Source organism: Hipposideros armiger, unplaced genomic scaffold (genome assembly GCF_001890085.2).
Source record: "Hipposideros armiger isolate ML-2016 unplaced genomic scaffold, ASM189008v1 scaffold_253, whole genome shotgun sequence".
NCBI classification, from domain to species: domain Eukaryota; kingdom Metazoa; phylum Chordata; class Mammalia; order Chiroptera; family Hipposideridae; genus Hipposideros; species Hipposideros armiger.
The window spans coordinates 1961382-1980998 of NW_017731603.1; the positions used below are offsets into that span (position 1 = coordinate 1961382).

General features: G+C 43.8%; 1 protein-coding gene across 1 annotated transcript in view; it reads left to right on the plus strand.

Moving 5' to 3' along the window:
• The window catches only part of OSBP (oxysterol binding protein), a 32759-nt gene extending 15689 nt beyond the window's left edge, over window positions 1–17070 (plus strand). Inside the window, exons 8-14 of the mRNA XM_019656037.1 lie at window positions 3048–3293; window positions 3552–3672; window positions 12449–12552; window positions 13550–13645; window positions 14528–14709; window positions 15496–15716; window positions 15815–17070. Of these exons, the coding sequence (XP_019511582.1) occupies window positions 3048–3293; window positions 3552–3672; window positions 12449–12552; window positions 13550–13645; window positions 14528–14709; window positions 15496–15716; window positions 15815–15957 (1113 nt within the window). The 3' untranslated portion in view covers window positions 15958–17070. The remainder of the gene's footprint in view (window positions 1–3047; window positions 3294–3551; window positions 3673–12448; window positions 12553–13549; window positions 13646–14527; window positions 14710–15495; window positions 15717–15814) is intronic.
• The last annotated feature ends 2547 nt before the right edge of the window (window positions 17071–19617 follow it).

The following is a 19617-nucleotide window of genomic DNA, read 5'->3' on the forward strand; positions in this document are numbered from 1 at the left end:
CGAACCGGGGCTCTGCTGCTCAGAGTTGGCGTCCCAAGCCAACTCTTAACCAACGCGCCACTCGGCCAGCCCATGCCTCTGCCTTTTAAGAGTGTTTCCTGGAAGCCGCATAAACCATTTTCACTCTAATCTCTTTGGCCAGAACTTAGTGATATGGCCACAGCAAGCTGAGGACGAGGCTGGAGATGAAGATTTCTATTCTGGGTGGCTTCACCTAGTTAAAAATCGGGGGTTCTATTACTTGTAGAAAAAGGAAAGAATCGATAGTGTGGAGGGTGGTTCTGCCCACAGCTGGGTACGTACGTGGCATGCAGACACACAGAAAGCATTCTACCTTCTACCCTCTTGGGGCTTATGGCCCAGTGTGTGGTTTCTGTCTCGCCACAGACCGCCCCTCATGGGCAGAGGCTGTCTTAGTGGTCTTTATAACCTTGGTGCTTCACTAGTGCCTGGCATGTGTATACCATTCAGCAAATGTTGACATAATTAGTTAAGTGGGTCTCGGAAAACAAATAGATTTATATGTAAGTGTGTAGGAGCTTTGTTAGAAAAATCTTGACCTTCAGACAAGAAAAGGCCATGAGTAAACACACTGGAGAAACATAAAATAATTGGGGTCTGAGAAGACACCCCACTTTCCTGGCGCCTTGAAGGAAGTGCCCTGGGAAGGTAGTCTGGAAAGGCAGGCCTCTGCTGCTTCGGAAATGCGGATCCTGCTTAAACACAGTTTGAGCCTAGGTGACCTCTCCGTCCTCCTTTCCCCTTAGTTCCTTGTTGATTTTGCCCCTAGGAATGTGCAGTCCTGTGCCTGTTTGCCTCAGATCCAGTCCTCGCCCTTCCCCTGCTCTGTGCTGCGTCACAGGAAAGCTGGTCCCTCTAGGCGGTGTTTCTTGGGCTTCCATGTCTGCGGGCGTCTAGCTGGCTGGCTCCACCAGAACAAGGCACCAGTAGACATTTGGAGCAGGGAGGAAGGGAGACACCCCAGGGTCCTTCCAGGGGTCTCAGCTTCTGCTGGGTGCCTCTGCCTCTGGGCTGCGGTAGTATTTTGTCTCTCTAGCTTACCCATGATTACGGCTTCCTGCTATTGCTAATCTCTAGGTTGTCTTTTCTGGCTGTCCCACTCTCCATCAGGTATATAACTAATTCCCTGCTTTCTTCCATTTTTAATTCGCAGATTCATTTGTTTGCCTCTTAGTCCTCTGAGTGATAAGATGAACGATACAAAAAGCTTGGCGCTCTTAGAGAAGCTGTGGTTCCTGGAGCGGTTGTTGGAGGGCAGGGCTGCGTGTGTAAAAAGCAGTGACAGTATAAGGATGCGCTGATTCTAGTCCCAGGCGCTCATATGTCTTCGGTGGGGGACACCACCCATCCCGTTTTCCTCAAAATGTATGGAAATATTACTTAATGTTGCCTGAAATTCTGCCAATAGTAGGTTTTGCTGGCATGTTAATAAGCACCCTCTTTAAAAAAAACTGTTGATTCAAGTTTTATCAGTTTGTTGCCCCTCAGCGTGCATTTTTCTTATAATGTGCTTCTCTCAGTGTCAAGATGGTTCCAGAGTGTGGCACACTCTTTTGGTTGAGGGGCGATAGCTCCTACTTCCCAGTAAGAGAGATATTCTAATGTCGGTCCTGTGTTTCTGTCTTACTTGGGAAATTTTCACAAAGAAATGCTCAGTATGTTCCTCAGAGCAAAAGCAGGCTGTAGTATATTTTTTTATTTTTTAGAAATGTACAAATGCCTAGAAACAAACATGAAAATCTTAGTGGTTATCTTTGGGTGATGGCATTTCAAGTAAATTTTCTCCTTCATACTTTGTTTTCAAAATTGTTATAATGAAAATTACAAGATATTTCATAATTGAGAGGACAGTAAATATTAGGGGAGTATGTGGCTCAGGGATTGGCGGGTAGGAAGTTGCACAAAAATGCAGAAAAAGGTGGGACCATAGGAAAGAAAAGTGGTTTTGTTTGGTTTATTTAACTGAAATGTTGTTTTAGACCAGCGCCATTCAACAGAAAGGAAATTTTTTTTCCTTCCTCTGTTCTCTGGACTCAGAACTCAGGCTAGTGAAATCCAGGCCTGTGCAGGTTAAATAAGCTTTATAGGCTAGCTTGGAAACCTCACCTTTTTTATAACATTTTAAAAAATACTAATGTCATCCTAAATTCCAAATAGTCCATTTAGAAGGTAACTCTTTTTTTAAAGGGCGGGGGCGGGAGGCAGGAAACAATGTCTCTTTAGTTCGATTCTCTATGTGCAGTGAGTAGCTAGGGTCTGGCACACATGAGGGCTCAGTAAATATTTGTGGAATGAATAAGTGAGTGAATGATTGAGTGAACATCTTCTCCCCGACAGAAGCACACAGATACCCAGTGGTTGAGTGCCCTAAGTTGGCTCTGAATCTTGAAAGGTAGAAGCACTCACAGCCCCCTGTCAGCCGCCATCTTGAGCACTCCAGGTCCTAAAACCAGCTGTCCAGCCTCAGAGCTAAGAAATCAGAATCCTGGCCGGAAGTAGAAGTGAACTGACACTTAGCAATCATCTACTCCAGGAGTGGAAGCTGAACTTAATAGTGTTTTCGTCTCACTAGCCAGGACATGCCTGTACTGAAAAATTACTGCCCTTTCTTTCCTTCCTCAAGAATTTTAAATACCTAACTTCCTCTCTGGGTATACCTGTGCTAAAATACACTTCCTCCCTTATTCATTCATTCAGTGCCTGTTTGATGTGTTCTCCTATGTGCAAGGCATTGATGATGCTTGCCTATGCAGCGATGAATAGGAGAGGCATGATCCCATCTCATAGAGCTTATAGTTAGTGAAAGAGATGAAACTGGTGGTATGAACCACTCACGGACGTGAGCAGTTGACCTGGGAGAACGGATTGCTTACAGACCTTAGAGCTGCTCTACTCAGAGGCCTCCTCTCTTCCCAGTGATTTGCTTTTTCATCTCAACATCTCAGTATGTTTCTTCACCTGCAAAAATTAAGCTATCTCTTGTAGCTTTGTGGGCTAAGTTTTTATATCTGTTCTTTTCCTGACAGGTGAACTTTAATGAGCCCTTATCCATGCTCCAGCGCCTCACTGAAGATCTGGAATACCATGAGCTGTTAGACCGAGCTGCAAAATGTGAGAACTCTCTAGAACAGCTCTGTTATGTTGCAGCTTTCACCGTGTCCTCCTACTCCACTACTGTCTTCCGTACCAGCAAGCCCTTCAACCCACTACTTGGGGAGACCTTTGAACTGGACCGATTAGAGGAGAATGGGTACCGATCCATCTGTGAACAGGTAACGGCGCCTTGGGACGGTGACACATGTCCTTTTTGGTCAAAGGCGTGTTTTTTTGGTTGTTCCCCTGGGCGTTATGTTTGCAGAAATTCCAGTCCCTGTCGCCCTTACTGCCCAACTGGCTTCTGCACTGGAGGCCCTGGTGGTCACCTGCTGTTGAGAAGTGTGACTTTTGGGTGCTTATCACCAATTAATTAATAGTCAGTATCTTTTCCTCTCCTTTCTTCCTTCTTAATTTGAACCACTGATTTCTTCAAGGTGAGTCATCATCCCCCTGCTGCTGCGCACCATGCCGACTCCAAACATGGCTGGACGTTGCGTCAGGAAATCAAAATCACCAGCAAGTTTCGAGGCAAATACCTCTCCATTATGCCCCTCGGTAAGGCCACCGTCTTTGTAAGAGTTAGTGCTGCAGGAATGGGAGATTTTCCGGCATGATAGAGGAGGTCACTGACTCAGGAGTCAAGAGACCGGAAGTCTGATTTGGGCAACCTTCCAGCTGACTTTGTGCCAGTCATTTAACTTCTCAGCTATCAAACGAGTGAGGATGCATGGGGCTCTAAGAACTCATCCAGTCTCCATTATTTTGTCTCCTTAGCTATATTTAATGCATTTTCAGTACTATTTTAAAATATAAATTCTAACATGGAAAAAAAATTATATCTCTTAACTGATGTTGATTCTTCCATTACCCTAGAAATCAGGTTCTCTCTATAAAATTCTGGTTACTACAAGGTTAGGTTTCTCGGCTGCCCCGCCCCCTTCTCCTCTCCTTTCTCCCCTCTCTTCCTCTGCCGGGTGCATCAGGTATCATTTATGTAATGGCTGAACTCCAGGTAAGATGAAACTTTATTTTTAAAGATCTTATGGGATTACAAGTTAATTTTGCACCAAGATCAAAAAGGTCAATCCTAATATGCAATGTTAGAGAGTCTGTAACTTTAAGGGATATGAGATTATTCAAAAAGTAAAGCAGAGATTCTTGATACTCCATTGAAATAGAGAAGCCCCATTTGGCCACGTGTGTACTGAAGAGTGAATGCTGGTCTACAGAGAAAGAAACACAAAGCAGATAGGGAGAAACCAAGTAGCTCCCTAGAGACAGAGCTGACAGTAGCTGGCTGAGCTCCGATGGCTTTCTGTTTCCTGGTTCTGGTCTTTGATGCGGCATAGCAGTGCTTGATTATTGCAGTATAGTTACCTTCTTTAATAAATTCCTCTTTCTCTCAGAAACACAAAACATAGCAGGAATAGTGCAAACTAGACATTAGCCAGAAAAAAATCCAGGATTGTTTGCAATTACAAAAGGAGAAAAGAAACTAGAGTGTTAACTATCGTTTCATGGTTAATATACACAGGGACAAGGCCCTTAGTTGAAAAGGAGACAAAGTGATTTTGATCTTGATCTTTACTGAGGACCTAAAAAGGTTCTAATTCCTTCATTATCTTTGGAGCTAATAATTGCGTAAGTACACAGGGTGCCAAAAAATGTATACACATTTTAAGAAAGGAAAAAAAGTGTATTAAAATTGTAATGCTCGATATATACTGATAACAAAAGATGAATACAGGTCATGTGTATACATTTTTGGCACGCCTGGTATTAGGTTAAGAGCAATAAATGCTTGGGATGTTGACACCTAATTTGCAGAACTAGGGTGTTCAGTGGTCGTATTGCGGTATGACTTTCACCCGTGGAGAGTTTCAGAGGCCATTGGAGGATCTCTAAAGAGATGGATTATATTTAATTCTAAGGAAGGTTGTATACACATTTAAAAACTATTGTGTTGTCAGAAAAGTCATGACGTATTTTTCTGTTTTTCATTGCCAAAATGTGTCATGACTTTTCCGACAACTCAATAGCAATAAACCCAACTTACCAGTGATGTGTTATACATTTCTCTGTAATTTGACTAGTCTAAAGCTCTTTGAGGGGTAAATAACTGTATGAACATGGTCTTAGTGGTGATCTAATTTTTTATAGAGTTAAAGTATGATAGGATTCCATTCCTATGGTTATGTAAAGATTCCGGTCACTAGGTTGTGTTGTCTTTGAAGTCCCCTCATCTCTTACACGCTGAGGTCCACCTTGTGCCAGGCATGGCTCTGGGCGCTTAGAAAATACAAGTGAACAAAACAAAGACATCGGCCTTACAGGGAGACTGAACAAAGTATTGGCATAGTGACAGGACACTGAATACAGAAGGATAAAGAGTGGGCTTTCCAAACATTAGCCCTGGAGATGGTTATATTTCACTTTTTTGGATCAGTGACTTGGAACGAGAGTTATGCAGTGAAATTTTCATATTTGCAGTGGCACTCAGCTCTGAGAGGGTAAATTGTTAAGCCAGTTGGTGTTGCTGAAGAAAGATATAGGAACAGGGTTGTGAGTGAGTAGGCAGATAGATGGTTTTTTGAGGTGGTGGCAGGGGTTCTGAGTCTCCCTATAAAACAGACTACACAGGTTCAAATTCTTGTAATCTGGAAAGAAGAATGCTTTTAGAAAATATGATTGAAGTTTACAAAATGATGAAGACCATGCTAAGAGGATAAACAAGAATTTTCTCATCAAGTTCCAGGATATTGGAACTAAGTGATAGCCTTGAGGTTTAAAGAAATACATTTAAATAAGATGATTTTATAGTTTTGGAGTTCTCTGGCCCAAGAAGAATCACAATTTGGGAATATGAATAAAACAACCACCCAGCCTGTCAATCTCTGTGTCAGTGACACTACTGGGCTCCAAGTTCCTTGAATTTGCCCCTGAGTGGTACTGTAGTAAAAAAATTCCCCTCATACATTTTATCCATCCTTCCAATTTCTAAGTCTTTCTGATTGGAGTCTTTAATCCATTTGTATTTATTATAATTACTGATAAGGTAGGATTTACATCTGCTATTTTGGTGTTTGTTTTCTGTACATCTTAGGTCTTTTTTGTCCCTCTCTTCCTCCATTAGTGCCTTCTTTGGATGTTTTTCCACTTTACCATTTTAGTTCTCTTGTTATTTCTTTTATTATATTTTTAAAGGTATTTTTATAGGTTATCATAGTTATTACAATTAACTTCTAATCTAGTGCAGATTAATAAAAACTTATTTTAATAGTATACAAAAACATTGCCACTTATACGTATCCATTCCTCTTTCCCTCCTTTGTGCTTTTATTTTCATACAAATTATTTTTTTTTACATTATAATTCCATCAGCATAGCTTTATAACTGTTTCTTTATGCAGTTGTATTTTAACTCATATAGGAGAAAGAAGAGTTGCAAGCAAAGGATACATTTATAGTGTCTTTTACATAGTTGAATGTAGTTTCCTTTACTAGTCTCTTTATTTCTTTGTGTAGATTTAAGTTACTGCCAAGTGTTCCTTCATTTCAGCCTGAAGGACTTTAGTATGCCTTCTAAATCTGCTAGCTATGCTGTCTTTCAGTTTTTGTTTATCTGGGAATGTCTTGAGTTCTCCTTTGTTTATGAAGAATAGTTTTTCTGGATATAGAATTCTTGATTTGACAGTCTTTTTCTTTCAGCATTTTGAATGTGTCATCCCACTGCCTTCTGTCCACAGTGGTTTCTAATCATATTTTAAGGACCACTTCTCTCTTACTGCTTTCAAGATTTTCTCTTTGTCTTTTAACACATAAAGCGCCAAGCCTGTTTTGTCTTTCTTTCCGTTTAGCCTGTGATATCCGATTTCACTGATATGCTTTCTCTTCAGTCAGTTTTCTGTGGTTCGTGTTCCAGTGCAGTTTAAAAATTTTTTCTTTACCCGTAACAGTGACAATGTCAGTAGAAGAAACGTGTGAAAGTGATTCAAGTGAAATTAGTTTTCCTAATAGAAGAATATAATTTTTTAAATTGTATATCGTCAGTCACTGGTGACTGACACGGTGCTTAACGTGTTAATAGTTTGATTTTGATGGATTTTGGTGTGGTGCTCTTCGAGTTTATCCTACATGGAGTCCATTGTGCTTCTTGGATGTATAGACTAATGTGTTCATCAAATTTGGGGAATTTCTAACTGCTATTTCTTCAATTTCTCCAACCATTATCACCACCTTAGGCAGCTGCTGTGTTAAACACTTGCCTCTGATGTTTTTGATAATAGCCCCAGGGAGAAAGGCTGTTTGAGGTGACTAGGTGCTGAGTCAGGACAAATAAAGATAAGCCCTGTGAGTGGGAGTTTACAAGAAACCACCACATAGGTCACATAAGGACAATTCTTTGAGGATGGGGCTTTTGGGGAGCTTCATACTTGCTGGTGAAGCGTGAAGCTCCCCAAAAGTGTTTGTGAGGCTCCTTGCTGGTTTTCAAAGCTACTTGCCAAGCTGGGGAGAGGAGGATGGAATTAGAGCAAGTTGAAATGCCTGCCACAAAGTTAATTTTTCTTACTGAGATTCAGCCATTTTTTCTTTTTTTTTTTTTTAATGTTTTCTTTTTAAGATTTTTATTAGGGAATTGGGGGAGGGGAACAGCGCTGGGGAATCGGGGAAGGGGAACAGACAAGTTGCTGTCCTTTTGTTCTTCAGTCTAGTTGTAGAGGACATCGCTTCACTGGCCCATGTTGATATTATCATTGCGCTCTTCCCAGGTGAGGCAGATCGGTTGCCGGCCTCTGGATGGCCGCTCACAGCAGCTATTGGCAGCTCACGCTGGCTGCTGGCCACACACGGTAGCTTATGGCAGCCCGCTGCAGCCTATGCTGTCGCCGGTGACTAACAGCAGCCCAGCTCCAGGTCGAGCTGTTGTTCACCATCTTAGCTGTAGAGGGCAGTGTCATTGGCTCTCATGTGGGATCCGAAGCGGGGCTCTGCTGCTCAGAGCTGGCGTCCCAAGCCAGCTCTTTTTTATTTTTTTTCAATTGGGGAATTGGGGGCAGGGGAACAGACGAGTTGCTGTCCTTTTGTTCTTCAGTCTAGTTGTAGAGGACGTTGCTTCACTGGCCCAAGTTGGCACCATCATTGTACTCTTCCCGGGCGAGGCAGATCAGTCGCCGGCTTCTGGACAGCTGCTCACAGTCACACGCTGCTGGCTACACATGGTAGCCCATGGCAACCCACTGCCACAGGGGCTGCAGCCTACGCCGTCGCCGTTGAACTAAGAGAGCCCAGCTCCAGGTTGAGCTGTTGTTCAGCATCATAGCTGTAGAGGGCAGTGTCACTGGCCCTCATACATGGGATCCGAACCGGCGCCCTCTGGCATCCCAAGCCAGTTCTTAACCATCGCGCCACTCTGCCAGCCCCCCAAGCCAGCTCTTAACCAACATGCCACTCGGCCGGCCCTCCGCCATTTTTTCTTGAATAAATGCCTCTGGGATTATTGTAAGCCTTTGGTTAATTTCCAGAGTTCTGAAAAAAGTTGATTCTGATCACTTTCGTTAGTGATCTTGTTGATTTTATTGAGGAGCAGGCATATGGAAGTCTTAATTCCACCATTCTACAAGTGGCTATCTTCCCCTTCATACATTTTAAATGGCTCTATTTTTAGATCTTTAACATAATGTCAAGTTTTCAAGACACAAATATTATATAAAGGAAGGCAGTCATAAGGCGTTCTTTGTTTTTCCACTATCCCTGTGAGCTGGAAGAAACACTACAGAACAATAGGTACGTCGTTAGGGTGAGACATAAGAGTTATGATATTGGGCTATACAGATGCTTTGGTTTTATTTTTAACTTCTGCTCTGGCACTCTGTAACTGTGTGACCTTGGGCAAATTACTTAACCTCTCTGAGCTTAGAGTCTTCAGTGGTAAAATGGGGATGTGGTAGGCTCCCCTCCCTCCAAATATGTCCACATTCTATTCCCTGGAACCAATGAATATATCACTTATGTAATGAAAGGAACTTTTTTAGGTGTGGTTTTGTTAAGCATCTCGAGATGGGGAGATAATCCTGGGTTATTCTGTGGGCTCAAAATAATCATGAGGGTTGTTATCGAGGGAGGCTGGAGGATCAGAATCAGTGACAACAGAAGCAAGAGGTTTGAGTGATGCTATTGGGTCGTCAGGAAAGTCATGACGTATTTTTCTATGTTTTTCAATACAAAAATGCGTCATGACTTTCCCAACAACCCAATAGAAAGGGACCACAAGCCAAAGAATGCAAGTGACCACTAGACACTGGAGAAGGCAAGAAAATGGAGTCTCCCCTAGACCCGTCAGAAGGAAAACAGCTCTTCTGACACTTTGATTTTAGACTCTGACCTCCAGAACTGAAAGAGCATAAATTGTGTTGTTTTAAGCCACTAAGTTGTGGCAGTTGGTTCCAGCAGTGACAGGAAACAAATATAGGGGACAACAGCGCCTGCAGCTGAGGCATCAACAGATCAATTTAAGTGCCACTGTATGCCAGAAAATATTCCAGGTGCCGTGCGTACAGCCGTGAAGAGAAGCCACTTCGCTCTTATTTAGCTTGCATTCTTTTCTTAAGTAGACAACAAAGTAAATATATAAATAACTTAATTTTATATAGTGGTAAGTCTGTGAAGAAAAGAGAGTAAGTGGAGATAGAGGTTACTGGAGAAATGAGTATGTGTGTGGTTCCTTGGGTAGGGTAGTCAAGGAAATCCTCTCTGAAAAGGTTACATTTGAGCAGAGACCTAAATAACAAAAGGACACCAAGCAAAAGGTATCTTGAGGGTGTTAAACAGGCAGCAAGAACCCCAAAGGTAAAGTCCTGAGCGGGGAGCAAGCCTAGCACGTTGGAGGGACAATAAGGCCCCAGCAGCTGGCTCAGTGAGCAAGAAGGGACGAGGGCGACGAGTTCAGAGGGTGTTCGTTCTACTGCAGCGGGACGTCATCGAGAGGTTTATGCAGTGTGGTGAGCTGACGTGACACGTTCTAAAAAGATCATTTCGGGCCGGCCGAGAGGTGCGATGGTTAAGAGCTGGCTTGGGACGCCAGAGGGCCCCGGGTCGGATCCCACATATGAGGGCCAGTGACACTGCCCTCCACAGCTAAGATGCTGAACAACAGCTCAACCTGGAGCTGGGCTGCCCTGAGTCGCCGGTGATGGCGTAGGCTGCAGCCCTTGCTGCAGTGGGTTGCCATGGGCTACCGTGTGCAGCCAGCAGCCAGCGTGAGCGGCCAGCAGCCACCATGAGCGGCTGTCCAGAAGCCGGCGACTGATCTGCCTCTCCCAGGAAGAGTGCAATGATGGTGCCAACTTGGGCCAGTGAAGCAACGTCCTCCACAACTAGACTGAAGAACAAAAGGACACAACTTGTCTGTTCCCCTTCCACCCAATTCTCCAATAAAAATCTTAAAAAAAAAAAAAAAGATCATTTTCACTAGAGACTTCAAGGGAGCAAAAGTAGAAGCTGGGAGACCAAAAAAGAAGTTGTTACAGAGATTCAGGCAAGAGATGATGGCGATTTAGACTGCAGTGGTGGTGGAAGAGGCGTGGAGCACAAGAGTTAGGACACATTTTGAAGATGGTTGTGAAGGTTACATGAGATAATGCATGAGGAGGACATGGCACAGTGTCTGGTGCACAGCACTCCTCTCAGCCAGAGTTGCTAGTATTGTTGTTAATGTCACTGCTGTCGTCATCGTCACTGCTCCTGCAGCCACCAGGGCCTTTAATCTTCTGTAAAAGAAGGACACACCTAAGCCACAATTAGTGTTCTTTTCACTAGTGGGTACAGAGGGAGCTTACAGTTAGACCATTACTGGGATTGACTATATTTTATATAGAGTATATATACGGTCATATATATAAAAAAGGTCATATATATATCTTTAAAATTTTTTATTGTTTTGAATCTTCAGTCATTTCTGTTCAAACCATTGGTTCTGGTTTGGTGTTCATTTGAGATTAACTCATAGGAACATGAGAAGACTGTATCTACTGAGTGCCTGTTATGTTTAAAACATTTTACTGGGCAAATAAACAGACATTTAAGGCACAACAAGATGTGGTTAGGCCAAGTTTACTTACAGATGGATAAAGAAATATAAATAAATTCAGGGGTTTCCACAACTCCTTTGGGTTCAATAATTTCCTGTAATGACTCACAGGACTAGGAAAATACTATACTCGCTATTACAGTTTTATTATAAAGGGTATACAAATCAGGACTGGCCAAAGGAAGAGAAACAGGCTGAGGCCTGGGAGGGTCCTGAACATAGAGCTTCGATGCCCTCTCCCCATGGAATCGGGGCATATCACCCTCCTGGCACACTGATGGGTTCAACCAGGAAGTGCCACCAAGCTTCATGGTCCAGAGATTTTATTGGGGTTTCATTATGTAGGCATGACTGATTGATTCATTGGCTACATGACTGAACTCACTATCCAGGCACCTTCCCTCCCTGGAGGGAAAGGAATATTGTTCCCAGAAGGTCAGGAGGTCCAACCCCTGTGAGATGACTAATCACATGTTTGGTCTTTCTGCTGGCCCTCATCCTGAGTCATCTTGGTAGTGTACCTATCTAGGGGCCCACCGAGATGGCTCATTGGCATAAACTTTGAGGGCCCCCGTGAATATCAAAGACATTACTGTCGTTTGGGAAAGTCCAAGAATTGAGAGGTTTCCTCCCAGGAACCGTGGACAAAGAACAGACAGATCCTTTATTATACAACACAGGGTCACACATCTAATGAGTAGTGGAGCCCAGATTGAATCCAGTCCTGTCTGAGTCCAAAGCCCCAGCTCTATCTACTACTATTTTATTGTTAAGGTCCTTAGATAAGTGGCCCTTAAGGTCACACGGCTAGTTACTGAAAATAGAGCCTGGTCCCCAGTGCCAAGGTGTGCTCCTTCCCACAATGCAATTTTATTTTTTCATACTGTGTCAGATTTGAACTGTTTCTATAAATTTTGCAGCTGGTATGGCAGGCACAGTTGGCGAAAATATTGAAGATTTTGCTTTCATTTTTTCTGCAATTGCACCATATTGCCTCCTAGCTAAGCTGTATCAGTTGTCAGTGTTTGTCATCGCTTAGTTATGTTTTATTCATAAATTTAAAAATCAAGTGAAAAAATTCAATCAGCACTTCCAATACTTAAGAAGGTTATAAATCCTTTTTGACTCATTGTTTTCCTTTTAAAAGTAAGAAATATTGAAAGAAGAAAACCCATGATTTCCAGCTAACGTGGTTCTATTTTTCCTAATATGTGGCTTAATTTGTGTGCCCCTCTCTGCTTCCAGGTAGCATCCACTGTATTTTCCACGCAACCGGGCACCACTACACTTGGAAGAAAGTCACCACAACAGTGCACAACATTATTGTGGGCAAGTTGTGGATAGACCAGGTGAGAGAGGCGCCCAGTGTGCTTCTGAGGTTCCGAATACCTTCTAGGCACGTCTTTGCAGTCTTTAGGGCACGTGAACCCAGACCATTGTGACCGGCTTATCTGTTTCCCCTAAGGAATTGCTCTCAGGCTGTAGCCCCACCCCAACCTCCTTGAGTTTCTATACCTCAAATTATTATAAATGACCAAGGTGTAACATTCGTTCAGGGACTACCAGGACTGTGTTGGACACTAGAAAGGATACAAGTAAACAACAAACGTGGCTCCTGCTCTTCATCTTCTCATTGTTCATTAGACATTTACTACCAGGCAGACATCTGCTGCTGGGTCCTAGGGATACAAAGTCAGATGAGACATTGTCCCTTACAGAGAGGTTGTATCATTGGAGATGTGACAATTGCATGTAAGTTGAAAAGTATTTAACAAAATACAGTGGCATAACAGGTTTACTAAGATAATACCTATATAATTATCAATATGCTCTCATGACAGTGGTGGCAGAGAAGAGAGGGACTGTGAGCAGTCAAGAAAAGCAGGTGTGGGAACTAAGCTGTGTCTTCAAGAGGGGTTTAGAGTCAGAAAAGACGGGGAGACAATGAAGTGAATAAAGTGCAGAAAGGCCTGCCGTTTGCAGCCTTGAAATAGTGAGTAGAGTACTTTGATTTAAGTGCAGAGTTCCAGAAGGGTACTAGTGGAGGATTGGTTTAGAAAAGTAAATTATGTAAATATCCGTGTATGTGCTGAAGGTCAAAGCATGCCACCTAACATATGACACACAATTCAAAAAAAAAAGGTCATTGGTCTTCATCCCAACCTGGGAAACCAAGGTTGCAAAGGGATTCCACAGCCTCTCACATTTGGCTAAGACTTGAATCTTAAAAAGCAAGGGAGTGCCGGAATTTAAGACTGAAAAGGAAAGAATTATGAGGCATGGGCTTGGCAGATATTCAAGTCATCCAGTTGTAATAAAACTAATGCATGATTTTTTTCATTGTAGTCTGGTGAAATTGATATTGTGAATCACAAGACAGGAGACAAGTGCAATCTTAAATTTGTTCCTTATAGCTACTTCTCTCGGGATATAGCAAGAAAGGTAAGAGAAGTTGGAATTCAAATTTTTTATTTAGTGTGTGTCCCTTAGAGAGTACCTTTGGGGCTGGGATGGATGGATGGATGGATGGATAATCTAAATATATATACAGAAGTTGCCAAGAAAATGGGTATACATTTTAAGAAAGGAAAAACTATTAAAATTGTAATACAATGAATGACGCTAGCATTCATTTGATTAACTCCATCTTTTGATCGTACTACACATTGCTGCCATAATTCAATTCAACTTCAAGAAGTAATATATAGATAATACCTCTTAAAATGTGTACATTTTTTTGGCACCCCCCCGGTATATATTGAAAAAAAGGAGAGGGAAGGGAGAAAGTCAGCAAGAAAGGAGACTATATTGCATTACTAAATCATCTTCTCTTTAATGAGAAAGAAGTTAGAAAGTAAGAGCAGTGACAGGCTGAAAATGGGAAACAGGAAGGACTAAAAGGCTTACAGGAAGAGGCGTGGTCAGCCTGACCTGTGAATGAGTCTGGGGGAGAGTTGTGTGTTACCCCACAGTGGAACTAACTGTGCTGTGAGTTTCGATGGGAGAGTGAAGAATAGTTAGGGGTTTAAATCTGTTTGTGGCTCTTTCTGATTTCTGGAGAGAAGAAAATACTGTAATTCTGAGCACCAGGCACAGCCTTCTCCTGCATATCATTGCACCAAAAACTCCTATACAACAAAATTACAATGAACCCCCCAACTCATGGCTCAGTTATTTTAAGCATCTCAAGGAAATGTAAATAATTTGGATGACTCCATGGTGTGTGTCATAACAGGATTTAACCAGGACTGGTTTCCACAAGTCAGGTAAGCTAGCCCACAGTGACTGTGATCTGTACTAAAAGCCCTGCTCTTATCCTTACAGGTGACAGGGGAAGTGACAGATCCATCGGGAAAAGTTCACTTTGTCCTGCTGGGGACGTGGGATGAGAAAATGGATTATTTCAAAGTACAGCCAGTCATTGGGGACAACGGGGGTGATGCTCGACAGAGAGGCCATGAAGCAGAGGAAAGCAGGGTCATGCTGTGGAAAAGGAACCCTTTACCGTGAGTGTCAGTATGCGTGCTGCCCAGATGGTACTATGGCCTCAACCTTGTAGCAATCTTGACGGCATTTCTGCCTCCCTTCCCATTTAATTATGTGAGGGATTGAGCAAGAGAAACCCAAACCTTTGGAGAGATTACCAGAAGGTTGGCACTGTATGACTGAAGTCGTAGCATGCCTTGTCCCAACAAAGTTCACACTGATCAAACCATATTTGGTGCTTTCTGTAGGGTTCTTTGGACTGTGATTCCAAAGGATATTTTTCTATAATTTAGAGCAAAACTCTTCAGAAGGGTCTAGAGGAGAAAGATGCCTCCCACCTGTTACCAGTTTGGCCTAAAGGCCCAGTGTCGATGTAAAGCTTCCTGAGACCATGTACAGGACTTCAGAAATAAGTTCAGATGGAGGCCACTTGTCTCCCATCATCAGTTCACATGTTCAGTCTTTAGTAGTAGCCAACATTATCCCAGAAAGTGGTTAAAAGAAAGCGAGGATCCGAGAATAAGGAGTTTTCACTTGCTAGAGTGTTTCGTTCTTCCTAATGAATTTCTCTCTGCTTTCAGCTGAACACAACACAAGCCCAGAAAACTATGGAATTGAGTGATGCTCGGGAGAGGATGAGGAGGTTCAGTTTGGGTCTCTTAGTTAGGGGAAGGGGACGTGGTCCTTGAGCCTTTGCACTTGTAGAACAGCCTGGTGATTAGCCTGTCGGCAGTGTGCTTGCTTGTTGCTCCTTAGCTCACTGGGCTCTGGCATTACCCTGTCTCTTTCTCCTCTTTCATTTTTAGGAAGAATGCAGAAAACATGTACTACTTCTCAGAGCTTGCTCTCACTCTCAATGCCCCGGAAGCTGGCACTGCCCCCACAGACAGCCGGTTACGGCCCGACCAGAGACTGATGGAAAATGGGCGCTGGGATGAAGCGAATGCCGAGAAGCAACGCCTAGAGGAAAAGCAGAGGCTTTCCAGAAAGAAGAGAGAAGCAGAAGCTGTGAAAGCCACGGAGGATGGTAACGCAGCTGCCCTCCAGTGGATTTCTTGATGTGTAGGGAATACCCATGTGCGTTGGGCTCTGATTCTGTTTTTCTTGACCCTCTTTCCCTTTTAGGCACACCCTATGACCCCTATAAGGCGCTGTGGTTTGAGCGGAAGAAGGACCCTGTTACCAAGGAGTTGACCCACGTTTATAGGGGAGGATACTGGGAGTGTAAAGAAAAACAGGACTGGACCTCATGCCCGGACATTTTCTGAGCTGGCAGTCATGAAAAGGAGGAGGAGCCAAAGGCGAAGAGGACAGAGGACATGCAGGAAAGCTGGCACTTGGGACTATCTTACTGAGTGCTTTCCTCAAGTTTGTTTGTCTTAACCAATCATTTTTTCCAAATCAATCACCAGAAGCAGATGCCAGTGGTGGTGATTGGCTGGTTGCCTTAGCTGATTGAAACTGAAATCGACATACTAGATACCTATGTTTGTACGGGAGAGGTTTAGTGGCTGAAAGTTAGAGTTATTCCACTTCTGCAAAGTCAAGCATCCTTGGCCCTTCCTTCTCCCTCTGCCCCCATTTAAGATGATGTCATTCACCCTCCCCTTTTAGTGTCCTGCTCAGCCAAGATCTACACAAGATTATGAATCAGGCTTTTTGGTGCTGTTGAGAGCAAGAGCTGATTTTAGAAGTTTCTTTGAAAAGAAGCATGTAAGACCTTACCAAGAGGCGTTGTGAAAGACTATGGTGGAACTTAGGCCTGACGTTATGAAATGTGTTCACCAGCGGGGTCAGTTTCATGGGGTGTCCGTGCATAGACAGCTGCATATTGGACCACTTGCCAGGGGGATTGTTCTGTACTGTTGGAATACCGTTCCATTCTTGGAAGTTTCTATCTTCACTCACGTAAAACTCCCTTCTGCTGTTCTCCATCTTCTTTGACAGCAACCAGAGGCCACTTTGGTGGCTGGTAGGAGGGTTGCGGCACCCTCACAGAGGGGTTTTACGGACTTTGCTCAGGCGGAGAACTTCTGAGAACATAAGGCGGGATGGAAGAAGACTGCTGGCCACTTTTGCTTTCCCACCTCCTCCTCATCCCCATCCTTCATTGCCTTTCTTCTCTTCTCTCTCGGCACAATACCAGTTGGGGTCTGTGCCCCAGTGGGGAGCAAAACATGACCTATCCCGTTCTGATCCACTTCAGAATTTGAGGGAACGACTTCATCCGGAATTAAAGTTGTCACCATCCCTCAAGCCCCAAGGACTGGAGCCACGTATGGAATAAGGTGTTAAATATCTGTATATTATATATATGTAGAGAAAAATCTAATTTTTTGTTTGATTTTCCTTCTTCCCATTAAGAAACTTGTTTTTTGATATTACTTGTCTCCCCGGGACTCTCTTGGATACGTACGTATGTGGATCGCAGCCTCCTCTGCTTTCCATCCATTAGGGCCGGACATATTCAGACCCTGAGCAGGATCATGTCCAGCCGCTACTGAACATGGTTTGCATCATGGAGTGCCCACTGCTGTCTAAAGTCTGCTCTCCTAAGTACCTGACTCTTGGAAATGAAATCCTAACCTCTTTCCTGCCTTTTTTCCTTCTCTCGTCAGGGAGAGTATGGGTCGAAAGTCAGGAGGGTAATTTCCAGTTTAACATGGAAACAAACGCAGTCCAAACCACAGCACACAGCTGATTCCCAAAAGAACCTTCTTCCTAGAATATGGGGCTGAAAGCACCGTCCCACGGGGTGGGGACGAGAACTGCTCTCATTGGGCCCTGGCTTCCTTTGTTCTTCATTCTGTTTTTGTTTTAGTTGTCTTGTTTAGAAATCTCACCCCCCTGCAAGCCACCCTTGTTTGAGGATCACAAACTGAGGTGCCTTCCTTGTATGCTTTCCATTTGTGTTGTTTTTTTTTTCTGTTCCCTAATTGCTGAGCCTCAGCCAGTGTAGGTCCTAGGGGGCAATGTCATTCCAGAGGAAGCCAGCCCTCCAGGGAAGTTGGACTTATACTGGGCAAATGAGTGCTCCTCAGGCCCTCCCTTCACGCCCCCCTTTCCAGCTGCGATGAACTAGAGACGGGGGCAACTGCTGGGGAATTTCCTCCTAAGAACCGGATTTGATTCCCAACATAAGCAAGGGATTGTGCTAGGGCTTTTTTTAGGAGGCCCGTAAAAGCACGGCCTGATGCTCGGGGCTTTAGACAGAGTGGGAATCCCCCGACTAAACTGCGCTTCCTGCTTTGTCATCCCCCTGCCCTCCCTTCCTCCACCATCTACGCTACATTTCCAGCCTGCTCCTTGGTCAGATTCCTACTAATGGAAGAAGCGTCAAGCCCTTCAGGTGAAATAAAGTCACATGGAAACAAAACAAAACTATATATATTTTCGGTTTTTTTGCCTTACTGTTTTTTTCCAAGAAAACTACTAAATTAAATAATTTTTAAAAAGTCAGATTGTTTGTCTGATTCACTCCTACTAGGTAGGAAATGGTGGTGGGAAGAGGTGGGAAACTGGCCCCGTGGCAAGTTCTTGGCAGTCTGGGAGGCTGATCTTTGTGGGACACTGAAGGGAAAACGGGGCACAGACGTCCAGGTGTTTCCACTGCTGGACAACATTCTGGAGGGCCATGATCAGAAGAGTGGTTTGCACAGCACCTACTGCTTCAGTGTAATGTCATTGTCAGTCCCACCTTGGTATACGGGAATCCTTCCTAGGGTTATTGATACTGAGCCTGTTGCACCTCAAAAAATAAAAATCTTGAGTTTAATTCCACTTGCCCATTTAGAGTCTCAAATTCTTAGCTGGATTCGAATCCCTACATGAATACTCCCTACATTGAGTATTGACTTGAAGACCTTGGAGAGAAGTCAAGACGGTAAAAATGCCTGTTGAGGTCTTCTCTGTAGAGTTCAGCGGAGGGAGGCCAGGGCAGTGTAATCAAAGGGGCCTGGGAGGCCGCAGATGAGAGCAAGCGCGCTGCCATGCTGCCGGATGGGAGGGCCACACCCTTCCTGGGGTCGGGGCTCCTGTCCCGGGAGCAGAGACAGGAACTCTGGATGCTGTCTGACTTACACAATTTTAAGAGGTAAATGTTAAACAAATCACGTTGACTATGAAGACAGGCGTTGAAACAAGTCACCTAACTTAATAAATTGACTCAAGGTCACATAGCTGATGGGTTAGTTGCATTGTTGGAATTCAAAGCTGGGTTTGTTTAACCCCGGAGTTTGTGACCTGTAAAACCTTGTGTTCTGGGAGAAACTGGGTTGGAAGGCAGCTGACAGTTAAATTGTTTTCTCCTGTTATATCACATCATACGGAAGAGCACATTTCTCTTTCCAGAGGCTTATGAATTTGGAGAGTACTGTTTTGTGGGTCCACCTGAAGTTCCGCCTCCAGGCTCCTTGATTTCTCAAGGCTCCAATGGCCACAGAATTAGCTCTATGTTGTCTGGGATTGTGTTGCTAGTCTGGTTCTGGGGAAGGCCACTTACCTGTTCATTTGCCTGATGCCCATTGCTTGATATTAAGTTTCAGCAACTTTTTTTTTTTCTGGCAAGCTAGAAGCCACTGCAGTAGACCCTTGACGTTTGTGAGAGTTCATCCTGCAATGCTGTAAACCACTATGATTTATAATTTTCTCCACTAGGATCAAGTCAAATGTACCTGAAACATTTCAAACCTCCTTTAGCCCTTTAATGAACTGTGACATGATGGGTCTTGAGGGGTCTACCACACTCATGATAAAAAATTGTGACTCAGCAAAATTATAAATTACTACACTCGGCCGGCTGAGTGGCGCGATGGTTAAGAGCTGGCTTGGGACCAGAGGGCCCCGGTTTGGATCCCACATATGAGGGCCAGTGACACTGCCCTCTACAGCTAAGATGCTGAACAACAGCTCAACCTGGAGCTGGGCTG